Source organism: Eumetopias jubatus, unplaced genomic scaffold, assembly GCF_037043125.1.
Source record: "Eumetopias jubatus isolate StellerSeaLion01/CBP00866 unplaced genomic scaffold, mEumJub1_p1.0 scaffold_10, whole genome shotgun sequence".
Taxonomy (NCBI): domain Eukaryota; kingdom Metazoa; phylum Chordata; class Mammalia; order Carnivora; family Otariidae; genus Eumetopias; species Eumetopias jubatus.
Window position 1 is genome coordinate 103936048 of NW_028274816.1, and position 18081 is coordinate 103954128.

Consider the following 18081-nt stretch of genomic DNA (forward strand, 5'->3'; position numbering starts at 1 on the left):
GTCATTGTGCATGCCTATCATTTGTAGTTGTCAGAAAATGGAAGGGTTTAATTCTGCCTCTAGGACTGTTTTCTTAATTTAGCCCCTCTGGCTGTTTCTTAAAGTCTAAGTACCAAGGTAAATGAAATTATCAGCGAAATAAGGCATCTGTTCTGATGCTTTGCTGAGCCTGCCATTGGCATCCTGTTGCTGGCTCCCATACTCCTAGAGTAGGGTTCTGGTTCCACTGGCCCTTAGTTCACTAAGGGGACCGGAGGAAGCTATGGACTGGATTTGGCAGGATCAATACTGCAGGGTCTCCCAGTTCCAAGACACAACTTTGCCCTTGCTCCCAGCAGGGGTTCTCTCTAGAAGATAGGCAAGTCCCAGCTTTTTCACCTCTGGGGTCTCAGAAACATCCAAGTTTCTTGGGAATTTGGGAAATTCAAGTGCAGTCACTAAACTCGGCCACACCTTTTTTCTTTTTTACTTTTTTTAAAAGATTTTTAGTAATCTCTACACCCAATATGGGGCTCAAACTTACAACCCCAAGATCAAGAGTCACATGCTCTACTGACTGAGCTAGCCAGGTGCCCCAGCTGCATTTAAATATAGTCTTAAGTGGGGGCGCCTGGGTGGCTCAGTCATTAAGCGTCTGCTTTCCGCTCAGGTCATGATCCCAGGGTCCTGGGATTGAGCCCAGCATCGGGCTCCCTGCTCCGCGGGAAGCCTGCTTCTCCCTCTCCCACTCCCCCTGCTTGTGTTCCCTCTCTTGCTGTGTCTCTCTCTGTCAAATAAATAAATAAAATCTCCAAGAAGGAAGGAAGGGAGGAAGGAAGGAAGGAAGAAAGAAAAAGTCTTAAGATACTTGGAGGCCCAAACCTAAGATGTTGAGGAGAAAGTCCTAGGAGAATGGCATAGAGATTATTCAGCTTTCTCCCTGTCTTGGTTATCTTCTGTTCTCTCTTAGAATACGACAGTAAAGAGTCTAGGAGGTGATCTGGCTTTCCGCTCAGCATCTTCCAAAACACCTTCCCTTTCCTCTTTGTGAGAGAGGCAGGAGGAAGCCATTTCTGAAGTTTAGGATTAGCAAAGGTGGAGCCAGCTTGGTGGCAGCTTCCTCTGGCTCTCTGCTCAGCAGCATCTCCTCCCTGCAGCGCCAGACTGGAGGCCCTCCAGCAGGTTTTGCCATCTCGGCACTGAGGGCAGGGAGAGAGGAATTGTGTAGCAGCCTGCCTTTGTATTACAACAGTAAATACATTGCCAAGCGGCCTCTGGGTAGCTGAGTCTCAGCCTTAGAATGGTATGTGGCCTTCCTCCTCCCCACTCCCTCCCCAAAGCAGAAGCAGCTTGGAGAGAAAGGGAGACCAGGAGACCTGATCCTATTTGCCAGGGAGCAGCGGAGAGAGCTCTGGGGCTCGCTGGTGCTGGGCTCGGGGCTGGATGGGCTTCCAGCCTTCCTTTCCTAATTCCTGGGAACTAATGTGACACTTCAGAGGGTAGTGGGCCTAACAGGGGAGGCCACCCCACACCTGCACACTCTTCCTCCCCCTCCCCATCACTCAACACAACCAGGCCAATCACACAGACTGCGGTGCCCAAACCTCCACCTGCAGGCAACTGCCATCCAAGGGCAAGCGGGGGACAAGGACCTGTGTCCCTTCCCTCACCTCCCATTCCCTAGCACCCAGAGTTTGAGGAAAAGTGGAGATGAGAGCTCCGGGAAGGCCAGGAACACTGAGGGATGGTGGAGGAGCGCATGGGGCCCAGGACATGGGTTGGGGCTGCAGAGCATTCCCAGTCAGACGGTTGTTTGCATAAAAGCCAAAAGCCACTGCACCTGGGGTGGGGAGGCCCTCTGGGGAGGTACTCCCTGGCTTGGGGGAGAGGGGGAAGGAAGGTGTCATGGAAAGTCCCTGAAGGACACGGGGTGTTGAATCTGCTGCGGTTTTGTTAACTCTGTCTTGACCTGTGAAGTAGGCAGCTGCCTCCCTTCCCCCCAAATAACAGAGCTTCCCCCAGAAGAATGTGAATATACCCAAGGAAAGAGCACTGCAGTGGAAAGTATGGAGGTTAGAGGGCCTGTGGGTGATGTAAGCTGCCCCCCCTTCCCCAGGACTGATGGGGCAGGAAGCCCTAAAGCAGTCTTTTCCCATCACCTCGCCTCCCCCCTGCCCCGGGCCCCCTGGCCCAGAAGAGCTGCCTAGTCAAATAAACCACAGCCCTGGGGGTGGCTGGTGGGAACTAAGGGGGCAGATGCCACCTCCTCCCCAGGCTTGTCCTTCCACCAGGTCAATCCCCACCCCACCCCACCGTCACTGGAATTAGTCTCAGCACCTCAACCTCCCTGTCACTCACAGACCCTCCCCACCCTCCCCAGACTGGGCCGGGGCGGGCAGGCGGGCGGGGGCAGACAGAGTCAAGGAATCCAGCAAAGCTCTGAAGTCTCAGTAAAGCCTGGTGCAGACTCCAGCTGGCTTCCAACCCCAGCCCTGCCACTCTCTGGGTGACCCTGGGCGCTTTCATTTCCCTCTCTGGGCCTTAATATTTCCCTGGAACTGGAGCTCTGAAGTTCCTTCCAACTGAGACGAAGCCTGGCCTCAACCCCATGGCTCCAGCCAGGCCTTTCCTCTAATTCCAGAAAGAAGAGGAGAGAAAGAGGGTCCTGTGCCCTCTTCCTTCTCCCCCACCACCCTCGGGCACTGACAGGGAGGTGGGGCGCTGGAGCAAGGGTTAGGGCGGCCTATGATTTTCCCAAGTGGTCGCGTTCTAAACCATTCTATGAAATTCCAATCCTGGCACCCAGGTGTGTGGGGCACGGGGAGGTGACAGTGGAATCGTGGCCTCGGAATATGGGCACGGAGGCTGGGTCTGAACTCCCGGCCTCGGCCTCGCTCAGGTTCTCTTAATTCTGCGTGGACTCAGACACCTGATTCCCGGGTCGGGATGCCCAGGCGAGAAAAGCGAAGGCCTGGCGGAGGGGGAAGGGGTGCGGTGCGAGGTGGGAGCTGAGGGGGGGTGTGAGGGGAGGGGCAGCTGCACTTCTGAGAAACAGCTCGGCGTCTCAGCAGCCCGCAGCCTAACCCCCTGCCTGCGGCTTCACAGCTCGCTCCTCCTGCCGCCCACGCCGCTCGGGGCCTCTCCGGGGGTCGGCAGCCCCCGCGGAGGCGGCGGCTGCTGGGGAAGAGCGGCAGCTCGGGGGACAGCGGAGTGGAACCCATGGCGTTGGGGGGTGGGGGAGTGGAAAATGCAGGGAGGCGTGGGGCGCGTGACACCCCGGGAGTAAAAAGTCATCCCTCCCCCGGGGTCCCGAAGGCCGGCCCTCGGCACGCCTGTGTGTCTCCACCCCCCCCCCAGCTCCACCCCTCCACCCCAGATGCTCTCCCATCACACCGGGGTAGGATCCAGAAGTGAAACTGCTCCGGGTCACAGCCCAGCGCCGCCGCTCTGCCCCGCCCCGCCCTTCCGGGCACTGCAGCCCCGCAGGATCTCCCAGCGCTCTGGCGACTGCCGAGGAGGAAACTGGGGGAGGGGAAGGGGAAGTGCCCCCGCGGGGCAGTCTGCAGAGCGCGGCCTTCTCCCTTGGGGGTGCCCGCTCGTAACCACTAGTGGGAACCTCGAGAGGCGTCGACCTTCACAGCGGGAACCGAGCGGCGGCGCCTGCACTCCCCGCCACGGCCACTGGGTGTCACTGCCGCCGCGCGGCTGGGAGGCTCGGGCGCCGTCGGCAGGCGGGGGCGCGGGTCCCGGGGAACCCGAGCGCCCGGCCCGCGGCGCCTACGAGGTCCTGCCTGGCCTTCGCCGTCCAGGCCCCGCGAAGTTTGGCTGCGGCGCTCGGACCTCGCTCCCCGCCTGGCGTCTGGGGGCCCGCGGCCCACCAATTCGAGGGGAGAACAACCTAACCCCGTGCCTCGCGAAGGACGGGCCCATGGCTGTGGCTCCACGCGAGCCTCCTTCCGTGGGGACAGGGGACCGAGGCGCGTACTCTGCGGCCCCGAAGCGCGCCCCCTGGCGAAACGGGCCGGCCTTCCCCCGCGCCCGCAGCCCCTCGACGGCTCGGCGCCCTTAAGTCCAGCCAGGTGGGTGGTTGGGAGCCCAAGGGCAGGCGGCGGGGGCAGAGCGACTGCGGGATCCTCACTCCGACTCCTGATCTCGCCTTACTCGTGCCGCCGCCCTTCCCCAGCCCCCAGCTCATCCCTTAGATGTGCGGGACGCGGTGGCTCAGCTTGGAAGAAGAGAACCAAAAGGTGGGAACCTGTATCAGGACTGATGGGTGTAAGAGGTCTGGGAGCAAGAAGATGCCCTGGAATCCTTTGGAAAATCGCGGTAGTGTCTGGTAGGAATACCCACTTCTGTCACGTCCTGGATCTAATTGGGGGCGCGGGGTGTGCAGTTCATTGCAGAGGAATACGTCTTTGGCGGCAGTCCTGGGGAGGTGCAGGTGGCCTCCCAATCTCCCTCAGTCTCCCCTAAACCACTCCAAAATACACCCAATCCAAGTAAAAACAAACTGCCCACCATGAAAACGCAGCTCTAACTAAACAGTCCCCCCAGGTACCCAGCAGAGAAAAACCTGCCTCTTCCTTGGAGCAGATGCAGCCCTCCAATAGGGGCGCTAGCTTCCGTCACAGTTCACCCCACAAGGGATTGAATTTCAGACCTTAATCCATCTCAGCCCAGATAGTACCCCCCCACTTCCTAACACCCCTACCTGTATGGAGATCATGGAGAACCCCTGGGGAACAGCCCCAGCCCCCAGGATCACCCATTCTGTGGCTCTAGACTCCAGTCTGCATCATCCAACTTCCCCAAGATCCCAATGTCTTTTCCCTCCTTGCTCAACTCCCTCCCCCAGCTGGAAGCTCAGAATCCTCTGTCCTAAGAGGCCACACTGTGCACCTCACTCCCCAAGCCCCAGAGCTAAGGTTCTGCCAACAGCACAGGACATGAAATCAAACTCTGTCACAGACCCTACCTCTGTGCAAGTTGGGCCAACCAACCCCTGACCTCTCTGGGCCCTCTTTTCTGTCTGCTAGATCAGGTCAGTCCTATAGTAGCGGAAGCCTTTTTTCCAACTATACCATGAAGCCGAACTCCCAGATATAAAGGCAACCCCACCCCAACCTGACCCCCAACTCCTGCTGTAACCCTTGGACTACAGGAAGCCAGTAGAAAACTGCTTATGTAGACAATTTGGAAGAAAGGATCCTTCCGAATGGCCTTGGTCTCTCTTGCCTGTCTCCTTTTCTTCTTCCCTCCCTCCCTCCTCAGGGTGCCTGGCACTGAGCACAAGAAAGGAACCAGGCAGGATCACTGACCCAATGTTGAACTCTCCACTGGCACCAGGAGGCCCTCCACCCATGAACTTGGAGGCTGTGTAGATTTCACTGAACAGGATGTCTGGGGATCAGGGAGAGCATCAATTATCCAGAGTTTTGTCTGTCTGGATGTCCCACCTAAGGCATCCTAAGGGAGGTGGGCGTCCCTAGAATCATGCCCACCTGTTCTCAAAGTCCAGAAAGTTGGCAGCAGCCCTCCCTGCCCTCCACACTTGACCAGGCAGGGAGGTCAGCCTTGTGGCCACCTCCTCCTACAGGACCGTGGTGCTGCCAAGGACAACTATATACCCTGGCACCAGGCTCACACCAGTCATTCTAGCCCCAGGAGCTGGTGTCTAGGATGAGCTACAGACCATTTAGGGCCAGCCCCCCTGGAATTGGGCTCTGTGTCACTCTCTCTCAATGCCTGGGTCCTCCTCTGGGAGATGACAGGGAATTTTCTTTTTTCTTTTCCAAGGTGTTTTTCTGATTTCTGAAATGTTCTTTAATAAGCACATACACTTTTGGGGCACCTGGGTGGCCCAGTTGGTTAAGCAGCTGACTCTTGATTTTGGCTCAGGTCATGATCTCAGGGTCATGAGATCGAGCCCCAGGTCAGGCCCGAACTCAGCACTGAGTCTGCTTGAGATTCTCTCTCTCCCTCTTCCTCTGCCCCTCCCCACGCTCACTCTCTCTCTCAAATAAATAAAATCTTTAAAAAAAATAAGCACATATACTTTTATAATCAAACCCAATAACTTGAGCTGAAAAGACAGCATGTTAGGTGCCAGCCTCTATGTTCTGCACAATGCCCCTGCCACCCTCCCAGCAGCCTGAATTTCATCATAAATTTCATCACAAGCCTCCAAGAGCCACACTGCAGCTATCCCGGGAAGTCCCCTCTGCTCTCTGGCCTCTGGGGGTCATGCTTCAGCCCTTTTGGCAGTAGAACAACAGCCTTCCCATGTCTTCAGAGCTAGGGGATCTTACCCTGTGTCCCTCCACAAACTGACCTTGAGGGGCCCTTGCGCCCCACATTCTCAGCTGCTGCCTTTCCTCCAAGAAGCCAGACATCTCAGCCACCCAGCAAGGACATTCATCTGCTGATTTCCCATATCCAGCTCAGGGTTAAGCCAGCTGCCGCCTCAAAGGGTCCCCAGTGGCCCAGGTCCTTCACAGTAGCCAGCACTAAGAACAGAGGGGGCAGAGAACAAGGGGCAGAGAAGGGCTATGTTCCACCACCTAAAGCTGGGCCGAGTCTGACCTCTGTCTCCAACTCCATATAAGACCTCAGGCCGGGGAGGGGGGGGGGCGGCCCGCTGGGGGACTCAGATGGTTAAGCATCTGCCTTCGGCTCAGGTCATGATCCCAGGGTCCTGGGATCGAGCCCCGCATCGGGCTCCCTGCTCAGCGGGAAGCCTGCTTCTCCCTCTCCCACCCCCACTCCCCCTGCTTGTGTTCCTCTCTCGCTGTCTCTCTCTCTCTGTCAAATAAATAAATAAATCTTAAAAAAAAAAAAGAGAGACCTCAGGTGGGTCTCTCTCTTTGAGCCTCAGTTTCCTGTTTGTAAAGTGAAAATTATATCTGTCCCGAATACTCTAATTAGCTGATTGACTTAGAAGGGCATTGTCCCCTACCTGGTGCCTCAAGCTACAAGGAGACACTGGGTCCTGTTTTCATACAGCCTAAATCCCTGGACATGCTTAAGATGTGGCTCATTCTGGCCCCTTTATTCCTACCCCAGCATGGACCCCTAGCACCCACACCTTAGAAGTGGCCCTGGGCATCCCTGGCCGGTCACACAGCCGGCACCAGTCAGCTCAGGCCCAAGGAGAAGCCAATGATGGGATGGTTCTGGAAACCATGGCAGGTGGCAGGCAGCAGATTGCTCTGGTCCCTGCCTCTTCAGGGAGTCCTGCTAAAAAGAAACAAAACCTACACCCCTCTCACCCTTGGCTGCAGTAATTTCTTCAGGGTAAGCCCCTAGAAAGTTCTAAGCTGGAGGGTGGATGAGGCATCTCTACCCACCTCTATCTGACAGGCCTGGTTCCCCAGCCCCAAGGTTGGGGGTGACAAGCCTGGCCCAAGGGCTGGCTATGGTGGCTGGTCCTTCTCAGGGTCACCTCAGGACAACCTCCTAGACAGAGACCAGGGCTGCAGAGAAGGGAGGGGCTCTTCAGGGGAAAACACCACCACCCCCACCCCACCCCCACAGGCCACTTAGGAATTCCACCTGGAAGTCAGCCAGGCAGGGGTAGCAGAACAGCCCAGACCTGTATTCAGACCTGGGTTGAAATCCTGGCTCTCCCACTAACTGTAATTTGGGGCAGGTCTCCTCGCTGAGCCATCAGTTTCCTCACCAACAAAACAGGATCCCACCACCTTGTGCCCAATCTCAAAAGATTGGGGGAGAGATTCTCTATTTAAAAAAAAAAATTATTATAGGGGCGCCTGGGTGGCTCAATCGTTGGGAGTCTGTCTGCCTTCGGCTCAGGTCATGATCCCAGGGTCCTGGGATCGAGTCCTGCATCGGGCTCCCCGCTCCGCGGGAAGCCTGCTTCTCCCTCCCCCACTGCCCCTGCTTGTGTTCCTTCTCTCACTTTCTCTCTCTCTGTCAAATAAATAAATAAAATCTTAAAAAAAATTTTTTTATTATAGAATTTTCAAGCTTACATAAATTTAAAGAATTTAATGAATCCCTACGTACCCATCACCCAGCTTCAACCATTATCAGCTCATGGCCAACCCATGACCATACTCACACCCTCTCCCCTCACCTTGGGGCTATTTTAAAAACAAAGCTAAGACATCATTTCACCTACAAATACTTCAGAATGAATCTCTCAAAGATGAAGACTTAAACACACACACACACACACAAATACCATTATCACCCCTTGAAAAGTTAACCATAATTCCTTATTATCATCAAATACCTCATTGGAGCTCAAATTTCCCCCACTTGCTCGTAAGTGTTTTTTACAGTTGGTTTGGATTTGAATCAAAGAAGGTCAACACATTATGTATGTCTGAATTTCTTGAGAGCTAGAGATTCCCCATCTTTTCTTGTAATTTTGTTGTTGTCAAAGAAGCTGGGTTATCTGCTCTATAGTTTCCTAGTCTGGATTTGGGTAATTTTATCTCCATGTGTCATTTCACATGTTCCTCTGTCCCCTGTGTTTCTGACAAACTAGCGGCTAGATCCAAGGGATGACACTGAGGTTTTATTTCTTGGCAAAAGTAATGCCTAGCTGGGAGTTCACGTGTCAGAAGAGAAGGTCTACCTCTTTGTGATTTAAAGATCAAATGGCAGGTTCGGGTGTTGCCAATTTGATAGTTACTATAAAGCTCTCCTGTCACCTAAGAGCTGTAAAATTCTTAGACAAAACTCTTTAGACAAAAACAGACCAGCATGGGCAGTGGGGAGAGGCCAGACCCTACAGGGTCCATCTGGGCTTCTATTTTGGAAAGATCCCTCTTTCCCATCCATCCAGGATGGGCTGGAGAGGGAAGCCAGACTCAGAGGGCTGAGTGTCGTGAGGTCCCATTTACATGGCCTTCTGGAGGGAGCAAACTATAAGGACAGAAAGCAGGAGGGAGGGGCGCCTGGGTGGCTCAGTCGGTTAAGCGTCTGCCTTCGGCTCAGGTCATGATCTCAGGGTCCCAGGATTGAGCCCCTTACTGGGCTCCTGGCTCAGTGGAGAGTCTGCTTCTCTCTCTGCCCTCACCCAGCTCTTGTGTTCTCTCTCACTCTCTCAAATAAATACATAAAATCTTTAAAAAAGAAAGCAAGCAAGCAGGAGGGAGAGGGGTTGACAGTGGGTGTCATGGGGACTTGGGAGAGGTGCTGGGCCGTGTGTCCGGGTCGGGGTGGGAGACGCATAACTGCATGTTTGTCAGGGCTCATCCGAGCAGTTGGCCCACAGGACTCGCAGAAGGTACGTGCTGTGGGACTCAGCTCCCAGGCCTGTTACCTCCATTAGCTTTAGGCCCTGTCAGGAGATGGCACCTGGATGACAGACCCTTATACATGCATTCATTAAACAAGCAGCTACTGACCTGTCTCCCTGCTGGACACTGGAGACTCTCAGATGATCAAGACCACCCTGCCCTCAAGAAATGTCCAGGCCGGAGGACTCGTGGCCCTGAGCCATCCAACACATTCACCAACGCCTGGCGCCCCCCTCTCCCGCTCCCCTGCTCTACTCCAGCTAGTTAGGTCTTACCAGCAGAACTCACAGATGTATCAAAAAATAATCTTTATTGTCACTCGTATAAAACAGAGCAGATCAACTGGCCTCTCAGTCTGTACAAAGTGTGGGGCATCAGACCACCTGGGCAGCCCCCATTTCTCCCACAATGCCCTGCCGCAGGGCAGTGCCCAGGAGCTCCACGGAGGGGAGGGCCACCCCCAGTGCCTTTTCTTGAGGAAAGAGGTGGGGGGTGGGGAATCTTTCTGCCTGAGGGGGAGGCAAAGGAGCAAAGCAGAAACTCTCTCTGGAGCAGGGGTGCGCTCCGATGCTCGGCGAGCTTCTGCACCTCCGGGGCCACGCTGGGAGCGGCCGTCAGAGGGCCACGCGAGTACAGCAGTGACGCAGGAAGCAGGGCAGGATGCCACGGTTCAGCTGGTGGAACTCCACGAGCTGCAGCAGGTCGGTGAAGCGAGTCTGGCCGTCGTCCATGCTGAAATAGAGGCGGCCCTCCTCCTCGCTCTGGGGGACAGCCAGAGGGGATGGCAGGTCAGGGAGAGGCGCCAGGGTGCAGGTCCCCGCTGCTCGCGTGGGGAGAAGAGACCCCAGACACACCGGGGGCCGGAGGGGGCGGCCTGGGTTGCTGCTGGAGAGGGCTTGAGGAGGAGAACAGGGATGAATGACTCACCGGGAGGATAAGATAATGTTTGACCTTCTGCAGGTGGCACAAGGAGAGGACAAAGCCCTGTGGGTTGCGCTGACTCTCTCGGACCAGGAACAGGCTGCCAGGAGATAGGGCCACGTTACCCGAGGACCCAGAGCGACAGCCCTGACACAGGGTCTCTCCTAGCCCCGTGTCTGTTGGCCTGCTCAGCCCGGCCCCTTACCCGTCTACCAGGCCCTGCTGCCCGATGAGCCGCTGGCTCTCCTCTCGGGAAATGCGTCCGTGGAACCAGGGTTGGGTGCGGTGGATGGCTGGAGTTGGGAGAGGCAGAAGGGCAGTCATTCTGGGGAGGAGACCCCCCCCCTACTAGCCACCCCCACCAGGAATGCTCAGAGAAGCCACGGCAGCCCCCACCCCTGGGGGCGCTGGGTGCTCACCCACCTGCACTGAGGCTCGTGCCTGAGCCTGGGGTGGGCAGGCTGAGACGGTGGTTCTTCTGTAGAGCAGCGGGGAACACAGAGGATCAGAGAGTGACTGGGGTATTACCCCGCACCTTTAGAATATAGAGCCCCTTCCCGCACCTGGGGCCCTCCCTTACCCCTCTCTTCCTCCCATACTACGGAAACCCACATGGAGGGGGGCGCCTGGGTAGCTCAGTGGGTTTAGTGTCTGACTCTTGATTTCGGTTCAGGTCATAATCTCAGGGTGGTGAGATCGAGCCCCACGTCGGGCTCCGGCGCTAAGTATAGAGCCTGCTTAAGAGTCTCTCTCCCTCCCTCTCCCTCTGCCCCTCCCCCGCTCTTACACACACACACACACACACACACACACACACACACACACAAACATACACAGAAAGGGTCCCCAGGACAAACATGCACATGGGTGTAGGCCCCTCACCCTCCAGGCCTGGGCCTCCTCCAGGGCTGCACTCAGAGCTTCCCGGGGGTTCTCGATGACACGCCCAGCATGGCCAGAGAAGTCCATGGCCACCAGGGTGTTATCAGAGACACTCCTCTGTAGATGGGATAGGATGGGGAGGGGTCAGAACAGGGCCCACATCTCCCCAGGCTGGGTCCTAGGTGCCCACCCCCAGCTGATGCCCCAGTGCACACTCACCAAAGGTGGAGAACCCACACAGGATGGACGCAGGTGGCGAGACTGTGCCTGCTGATAATTCTTATACAGCTGCGCCCCATACTGCAGAGTGGAGGGAGAAAGAGAGCTCAAGGTCAAGCAGGTGCTGGGGACTGGGCTGTGAAAGCCCCGGCCACTAGCACACCCGGGGAGCAAGACTGTATCTCTGCCCTGGATAAGGAGCTTTCTGAGGCCAGAGCCAGGACTCAGCCTTGGCCCAAGCACACTGAGAGAGCAAGGCTACAGGGCCCCCTCATTCCTGAGGGAGGAGCTACTCGGCCGGGACCCAGGGGGTGGGGCCAGCCCCCCATGCCACTCCCGGGGCTCCCACCTTGAAGAGGCGGAAAGCTGCTAACCAGCAGCTGCGGCTTTGCTCATCCTCGCTGCAGAAGACCCGAAGCCCCTTGTGGCCATTTCGAAGCTTGTTCGGCTGTAGGAAGAGGAAACCGGCCTGTCCCGTATCTGCCATTAGGACCAGATGTCTGTCTCCGTGGGGCAGGGCAGGGTGCAGAGAAGTGTCTGGGCGTCCCAGATGGAGCTCAGAAGCCCTAGGTAGGATCCTGGGGCCCGAGCAGCTCCCATTCCCTCCCAGGCCCGGCCGGGGTCTTTACCTTGATACAGAAGCCAAAGTCGGTGGGCATCCCATACAGCTTGCGGCCCTGGGTCACCACATACACGTTGGACTCGTTCACGTCTGCTACATACTGCAGGTGCCTTGGATCCTATGCAGCATGGGTAGGCAGGACTTGTTACAGGCAGACCCTATTCCCCCTACTATTTTCCCCATAAGCCAGCTGGGGAGCTTTCAGAGAGGAACAGAAAAATGCTCCAAGTCACACAGCAAACAGAAGTAGAGCGAGGACTCAAATGCAGTTCTCAACTGCCTTTCCTACTACTACCTCCTGGGGTAGGTAAGGTGGGAGGGAAAGGAGCAGCGGAGAGTGTCGGGGCCCAGGGGCAGAAAGATCTAGGCATTCCAATAAGGGAAGAGACAACTCCTAGAAGGACCGGGAATGGTATATCCTAGGGGCTGAGGCTGTCAACCCTCAAGACCTCACCTTGGAGGTGCCCTTGGTGGAGTAATAGAGGCCAGAGCGGCGCAGGAAGCAGAAGAAGCGTTTCCAAAGCTTCCGTCCGGACCCCCGTAGCTGCAGAAAGCCCTGGATCTCTGGGAAGCTGCCTGCATTCAGGAAGTTCTGAGGCCAGAAAAAAAGCAGGAAGGGGTGAGGCCAAGAGGGAGCCAGGGAGACACACATGCACACACAGGCCTTCAGGAGAGAAGGTGTGCCACATACATTTACTGTCCCATTTCATAGATGAAGAAACTGACGGTCAGCCAGGAAAATTGACTTGTCCAGTCACTCAGCACTGTGCTAGACTCTCCACCACATACATAGAGGGGAGGCAAAATGCTTAAGGGCCAAAAAAACAATAGGTGATCCTGGGGAATCATGACCATGCCACGGGATGGGGGTGTCCCTGTACCTGGATGAGGTCTTCGTGGGATATGCCTGTCGGTGTGTCCACACAGCTGGAGACCATCTTTTCTGGGAACAGGGAGTGCTGGGACGAAAGGAGTCAGGAGTCAGGGATTGAGGGCCCAGGTCGGGGATCAGGGTGTCCCAGGGCCCAGACCCCCCATCACACACACACACTCACTGGAGAGCTCTTGAACAGTTCATACTTGGCGAAGTTCTTCCGGAAGACAAAGCGGCTGTCTCCACCAATGGGCCAGACAGCCTGCACTTCTACCACGGACTCATGGTCCTCCAAGCCCCGCTCTGGGGTCAAGGGCAAAAAGCAGGGGTCAGCGGAGCGCAGACAGGCCTCCTGGATGAACCACCTGCCCAGTCCAAGGTGCGAAGCCTTTCCTCTGCGCCCAGACAGCCCCCTGCACCCCAACTCACCCAGTGCTAGATGGGGGTGGCACTCCACCAGCCCCCAGCTTTCATCACTCAGGGCATGAGCTCGCTGCACCAGCATTTCACACACGTAGCGAGCCGTAGCGCCCGCCGCCACCTCCACAGACCGGCAGGCCCCATCTTCACTGTACACCTTCACTACCTGCAGCCCAGGAAGCGCAGAGGACTTGAGGAAGGGCGAAGGGTGGTTATTTCCCTTCCCCTGCTTGCTCTACCCTCAGGGACTCCTGACCAAACCCCCCACCTTCACGGAAGTGGCACCATATCCACCCCAGTCCCACAGCACCCCCATATTCCTGCCTCCTCTCTCCCAAGACGACTCACATGGGGGCAGCTGGTGTCTCGAGGGAGCAGCCCTCTTGCACTGGAGGACCCCCCAAGAATGGGGGTCTGTGAAGGAGGACTGCAGAGCTCAGGGAAGGGGTTGGGGATGGAGGGTAGAGAGGTTGCCCGCAGCTCCTCCTCTCGAAGAAGATTCCTGTGGCCCAAGGTAGGGGGGGCAGAGAATTTGCTGACTGCACGCTTCTGTGTTACCCAGCACTGACCCCCCCCCAACCCCACCAGCCCCTCCTCAGCTCCATTACCCCCTTGTACCTGCTGGTCGGAATGGGCAGAGGCTGGGACCTCTTCACCTCCCCAGGCAGAGGGGCATCGGGAGGCGGGGGAGTCCCAGGAGGGGTCCCAGGGGCCAAGTACAGGTCTTCTGGGGAGCTGCTGAGATGAGGTGGAGACAGACCCAGCTCCATAACATCTGAGGGAGAAGAGGGGGCTGAAAGCAGCCGCTCTCGTGCCCTTGTCCCGGGGAGAGAGGCCAAGAGGACCCAGACCTCCTGACTTCACACAGCTGCCAAGGTGCCCCTCAGAGTGGACACAGCACCTTATTGCTCCCCCCTCTAACTGGAGTTTGCCTGGAGCCTTCAGGAAAGGGTAGCGTGAGCCCATTTGCAAAAGGGACAGCAAGTCCCTGAGAAGGAAACATTCTTGCCCCCATCACAGGTGAGTCAGGGAGTGGAACTCAGTGTCTGGACTCCAAGTCCAGTGCTCTTCCACTGCCCAGGGGAAGAGCCAAGAGGGTCCCCCCACCACAAGCTGGGCAGCGGCAACAGACTCCGCGCCCCACAGCCTGCTCGAGGTTTACTCTCGGTCTCCGAGCACGCCCTGAGCATGGGGCACTCACTCCTCTGGGCTCTGCCCCGGGTTTTTCCAGAGCTTCGCTGCCAGACCCAGTTGCCAGAGCCTGTTGTGGCAACGCCTGCCCAAGTGCTGAGTGATGCACAGAAGGGGAGAAGGAGGTGGGAAAGGACAGGAACCAGGAGGGCAGGAGGCAGGCTCAGCTTCAGTGAGGACAGGACTAGCAACCTTGTGTGCCCTCTCCAGATTCCTTCTCCTGCCCAACTTTCTTGAAGCCCCACTGCCAGGGCTACCTCCTCGGAGCAGCCTGCCTGGATTTTCCCCCCTTCAGCCCAAGGGCTCCCTCCCTGCACTGTGCTAGGGCCTCTGAGGCAATTCCGTGCACCTGTCTTATCCATCCACTGGTCTGGAGCGGCCCGGCACCCCCAGGAAGGGCCAGGGTCCCACCCACGTCCTATCGCCCACCGGTGCTGCACAGGCACCTAGGACAAGAACAGGTGAGCTGGGGCAAAGATGCCCACTGGGGACAGAGGCAGCACAGGCCCGTCCTCCACAGGAAGCAGGACCCCTTGGGCAGGCCTAGAACCTGGGAGGCCCTGGGAGAACCTGAGACCTAGGCCAGCGCTGTTAGGAGGCCTACAGCACCTGGCATCGACCCTCCAGGATGGGGCAGTCCCCTGACCCTTAAGTGAGGGGATCTGGGGGACAAGTGAGTCAGGGTGGGGCGGGACAGCACTGCCTGGGGCTCTCTACTCAACCTTGACTCATCTGCACGACTTCCTGGCTTAGGAGAAACAAACAGCTCTGCCTCTACCCGCCTCCCCGCTTCCTACCCCCAACCTACCAGGCCGGGAGGGCTGGGGGAGGCGCAGGGCAGGGGTGGGCTGGGGGAGAAAAGAGGATGCGGGGCCTGCAAGCTCCTCTGAGGTCATTTCCTCCTCCCCACCCTTGGCCTACCTCCAGTCCAGGCGGGACCTTCGGTAGTCTCCGCCCAGCCTAGGGGGGAGGGGAGCCCCCTCACCCAAGGGGAGGAAAAAGGCCTGGCCTGGATTCAAAGGCCCATCTGGAGCACAGCCGACCTCCCAGTGATGCCCTCACTCACCCAAAGAAACCACACAGTGCTCCCTATCCTGTCTGGGGCCTACCAGGTTTTCATTCTGCGGCTGCTGCCCACCCCTAGCACCCAGGCCTCAGTGGGCGCAGAGGACTCGGCTAAGTCAACCCTGGGGGATGACGTCCTCCCAACACACTCTCTGGGGTGTCCTGGCCAGAGGCGTACTGCAGGCGCAGGAGTAGCGAGACACCCTAGAGGACAGACACAGACAGACAGGAGGAAAGGCCCGGCGGGAGCGGCAGGGGTGGGGCTAAGGGTCCTGTGGGGGGCCGGCAGGACACACCCACCAGCGAACATCAACAGCAAGACACGATGTCCCCGCTCCTATCCCATCCACCCTCTGGCCACCAGCCCTGGTGACTTCACTCCAGGGAGCCTGGGGGGCTGCCGAGAAGCCAGAGAGGAAGCCAGAGACCAAAAGCCGGGTCCCACTCCATCCCAGAGGGAAGAGGAATGGGGCAGTGTTTGGGCAGGGAGTCGGCAGCAGATTTAAATCAGAATCAGATTACAGAGTCCGGCCTCGGACGGCTGGAGGGCCACTGAAGACTTGGGTTTGGCCTTTCGATCCCTCCACCTTGACCTCCAGACCCTTCTAAGGCAAGAGAAGAGTGGGGCGGTTAGATCCAAATAGATGGGATGGGAGGAGAACGGGTCCTACCTGTGGGGCCCAGGGAACACCCTCCCAAGAGACCTGAACCTTTCAAACGGGGGCCCTAGGGAAAGCTTCTGTTGAAGAAACCGACCCCCAAAATCTATCAGTCCCCTCAACACTACAAGTGCAAGCCGACGCTTCCCCAACGGCCTCCCCTGCCCCGCGGCTCGGGCCCCACCCTCCTTCCCGCCCTCCCAGCCTCCTGCCTCCTTGTTTACTTCCTGAATCTTGCCCCACCTGGCTGGCCCCGAGGGCGGGTGGCAGGGCCCGTAGAAAACAAGGCCACCTCCGTCGCTAAGCCGGGGAGGGGGAGGGGCCGACAGGGCCGAGGCCTTGGCGGGGGACCAGCGCGTGGCGAGAAGGCCCGGGTCCGGCCCAGCACTCCACGCCCCGCCCCCCATCGGGATTTATTGTGGGGGGGGGGAGTGGAAGGCTCAACCTTCGGGGGAGTTCTGAGGGTGCAGGGCCCAGGTGAGGAGGCGGGAAACCCCTAGGTGACCCGGAGTTGGGGGGAGGGCCCAGGACCCCGAGGCCCCGCCCACTCCCTCACTCTGGAAAAAACGCCCAATGGGAAAAGGGGGGGTAAACTTTCTTAAAGTTTAATTTGGGAAGAATGCTAGATTGTGTCGTGGAGTTAATCATTACAGGCTGCTTGCCTTCTTGGAGGGCTCCCCCAGCAGGATCGGGGGGAGAGGGGAGAGCAGAGTCTAGGACAGGGCGAGCAAGAGGGGCCATTCTTGAGGGGCAGTAGGGTTGGGAGGCCTTCCAAGGGCGGACAGGTGCGTTCTCCATCCCCGCCGTGTCAGGGAGATCCAGACTCGGGTCTTTCTCCAAACACGGCCCCCAAACACGCACACACACTTTTCCTAGGCCCCGCTGCGCCGCAGACCCCTCAGCTGCCAGCCCTCCAGCCTTCGAGCCTTCATTCCGACGCCAGGAAGGACCCCCGGGCCTGCCCCGCCCCCACCTTCCCTACGTTGGGCAGGACCCTGTGCTCTGAGCAGGCAAACAATCCGGAGACCTAGCTCTAACAATTTAGGGGATCCCTCCCCTCTGCTGCCCTCCAAATTGGAGAGTGCCCCCAGCCCCCGCGCGGAGACGTCAGTCTTTGGTAGAGCCTTGGGAAGACCTCAAACGGGTAACCTCGGGCTGAGCCAGGAATGACTCGAGGCAGTCCTCGGTGTTCTGCCCCCCTCCTAGCTCTCTTTCTGGGAAGGTGGGGAGGGGCTAGTTTCAGCGGGAAAGCCGCGTCTCGGGGAGGAGAGGATCGGAGATCTTCCTTCCCCATCCCCATCAGCTGCTTTGTCCGGGGGCCGGGGGGAGGCGGGCTACAGGGAGGAAAGGAAGGAATAAGGACACAGGAAATGAGAATAGGGAAAGACTGAGGGCAGATGGCGAGGAACGGGCGGGATATGGGAGATTGGAGAAAAAGAGAAAGCGAGGCGGCCGGAGCAACACAGCAGGAGGCTGAATCTTTCCATATTGACCCGGGACCTGCCGCTGCTCCCCACCCTCAAGATGAAGTGCCCGTTGGGTCCTTACCTGGACCCTGGGCGTAGGAACACCTGGCTGGGGCCACCGGTTTAGGGAGGGAGACGCCAGGCCCTTAACTACCTGTCCCCCTCCTGCCCCCGCCCTTGGCCTGCCATCACTGAGGGGGGAAAGAGGAGGGGGGGGCAGGCGCCACCTGGGCAACCTGCCAGCTCCTGGCCCTGACACGGGCACAGCCTGGGGCCCTGGTGTGGCTGGCTGGGGGTGGGAGCAGGTTGTCGGCTGGGACCGATTTTGGTCATCTTACCTGGAGGAGCCCCAGCAGGAGCAGCAGGACACCGGGTCTGAAGTCCGGTTCTGTCTTGGGACCCCAGATACCTGGACTTGATTTCAAATCCACTCCTTCTCTACAGGTGGTAGGAGGGTGTCCCGACTTTGGACGCAGAAGTGAGGGTTGGGGGGAGGGAGAGCCCTGTGTGTCCA

General features: G+C 58.0%; 1 protein-coding gene across 2 annotated transcripts; it reads right to left on the bottom strand.

Annotated features, from left to right (window-relative positions):
* Positions 1 to 9539: 9539 nt before the first annotated feature.
* Positions 9540 to 18081, bottom strand: GRB7 (growth factor receptor bound protein 7). Of its 2 annotated transcripts, none has more exons than XM_028089940.2 (15): positions 17906 to 18081; positions 13805 to 13961; positions 13535 to 13688; positions 13196 to 13352; positions 12948 to 13069; positions 12774 to 12851; positions 12347 to 12484; positions 11900 to 12010; positions 11620 to 11718; positions 11271 to 11351; positions 11052 to 11168; positions 10593 to 10647; positions 10375 to 10462; positions 10176 to 10269; positions 9540 to 10009 (listed from the first exon to the last, which is right to left on the bottom strand). In XM_028089940.2, the coding sequence occupies exons 2-15, from the start codon at positions 13954 to 13956 to the stop codon at positions 9863 to 9865; spliced, it is 1593 nt and encodes a 530-aa protein (XP_027945741.1). In that variant the 5' UTR covers positions 13957 to 13961; positions 17906 to 18081; the 3' UTR covers positions 9540 to 9862. The 2 variants fall into 2 exon arrangements, with proteins under 2 accessions (XP_027945741.1, XP_027945743.1); XM_028089942.2 differs by lacking the exon at positions 17906 to 18081 and adding an exon at positions 16345 to 16435.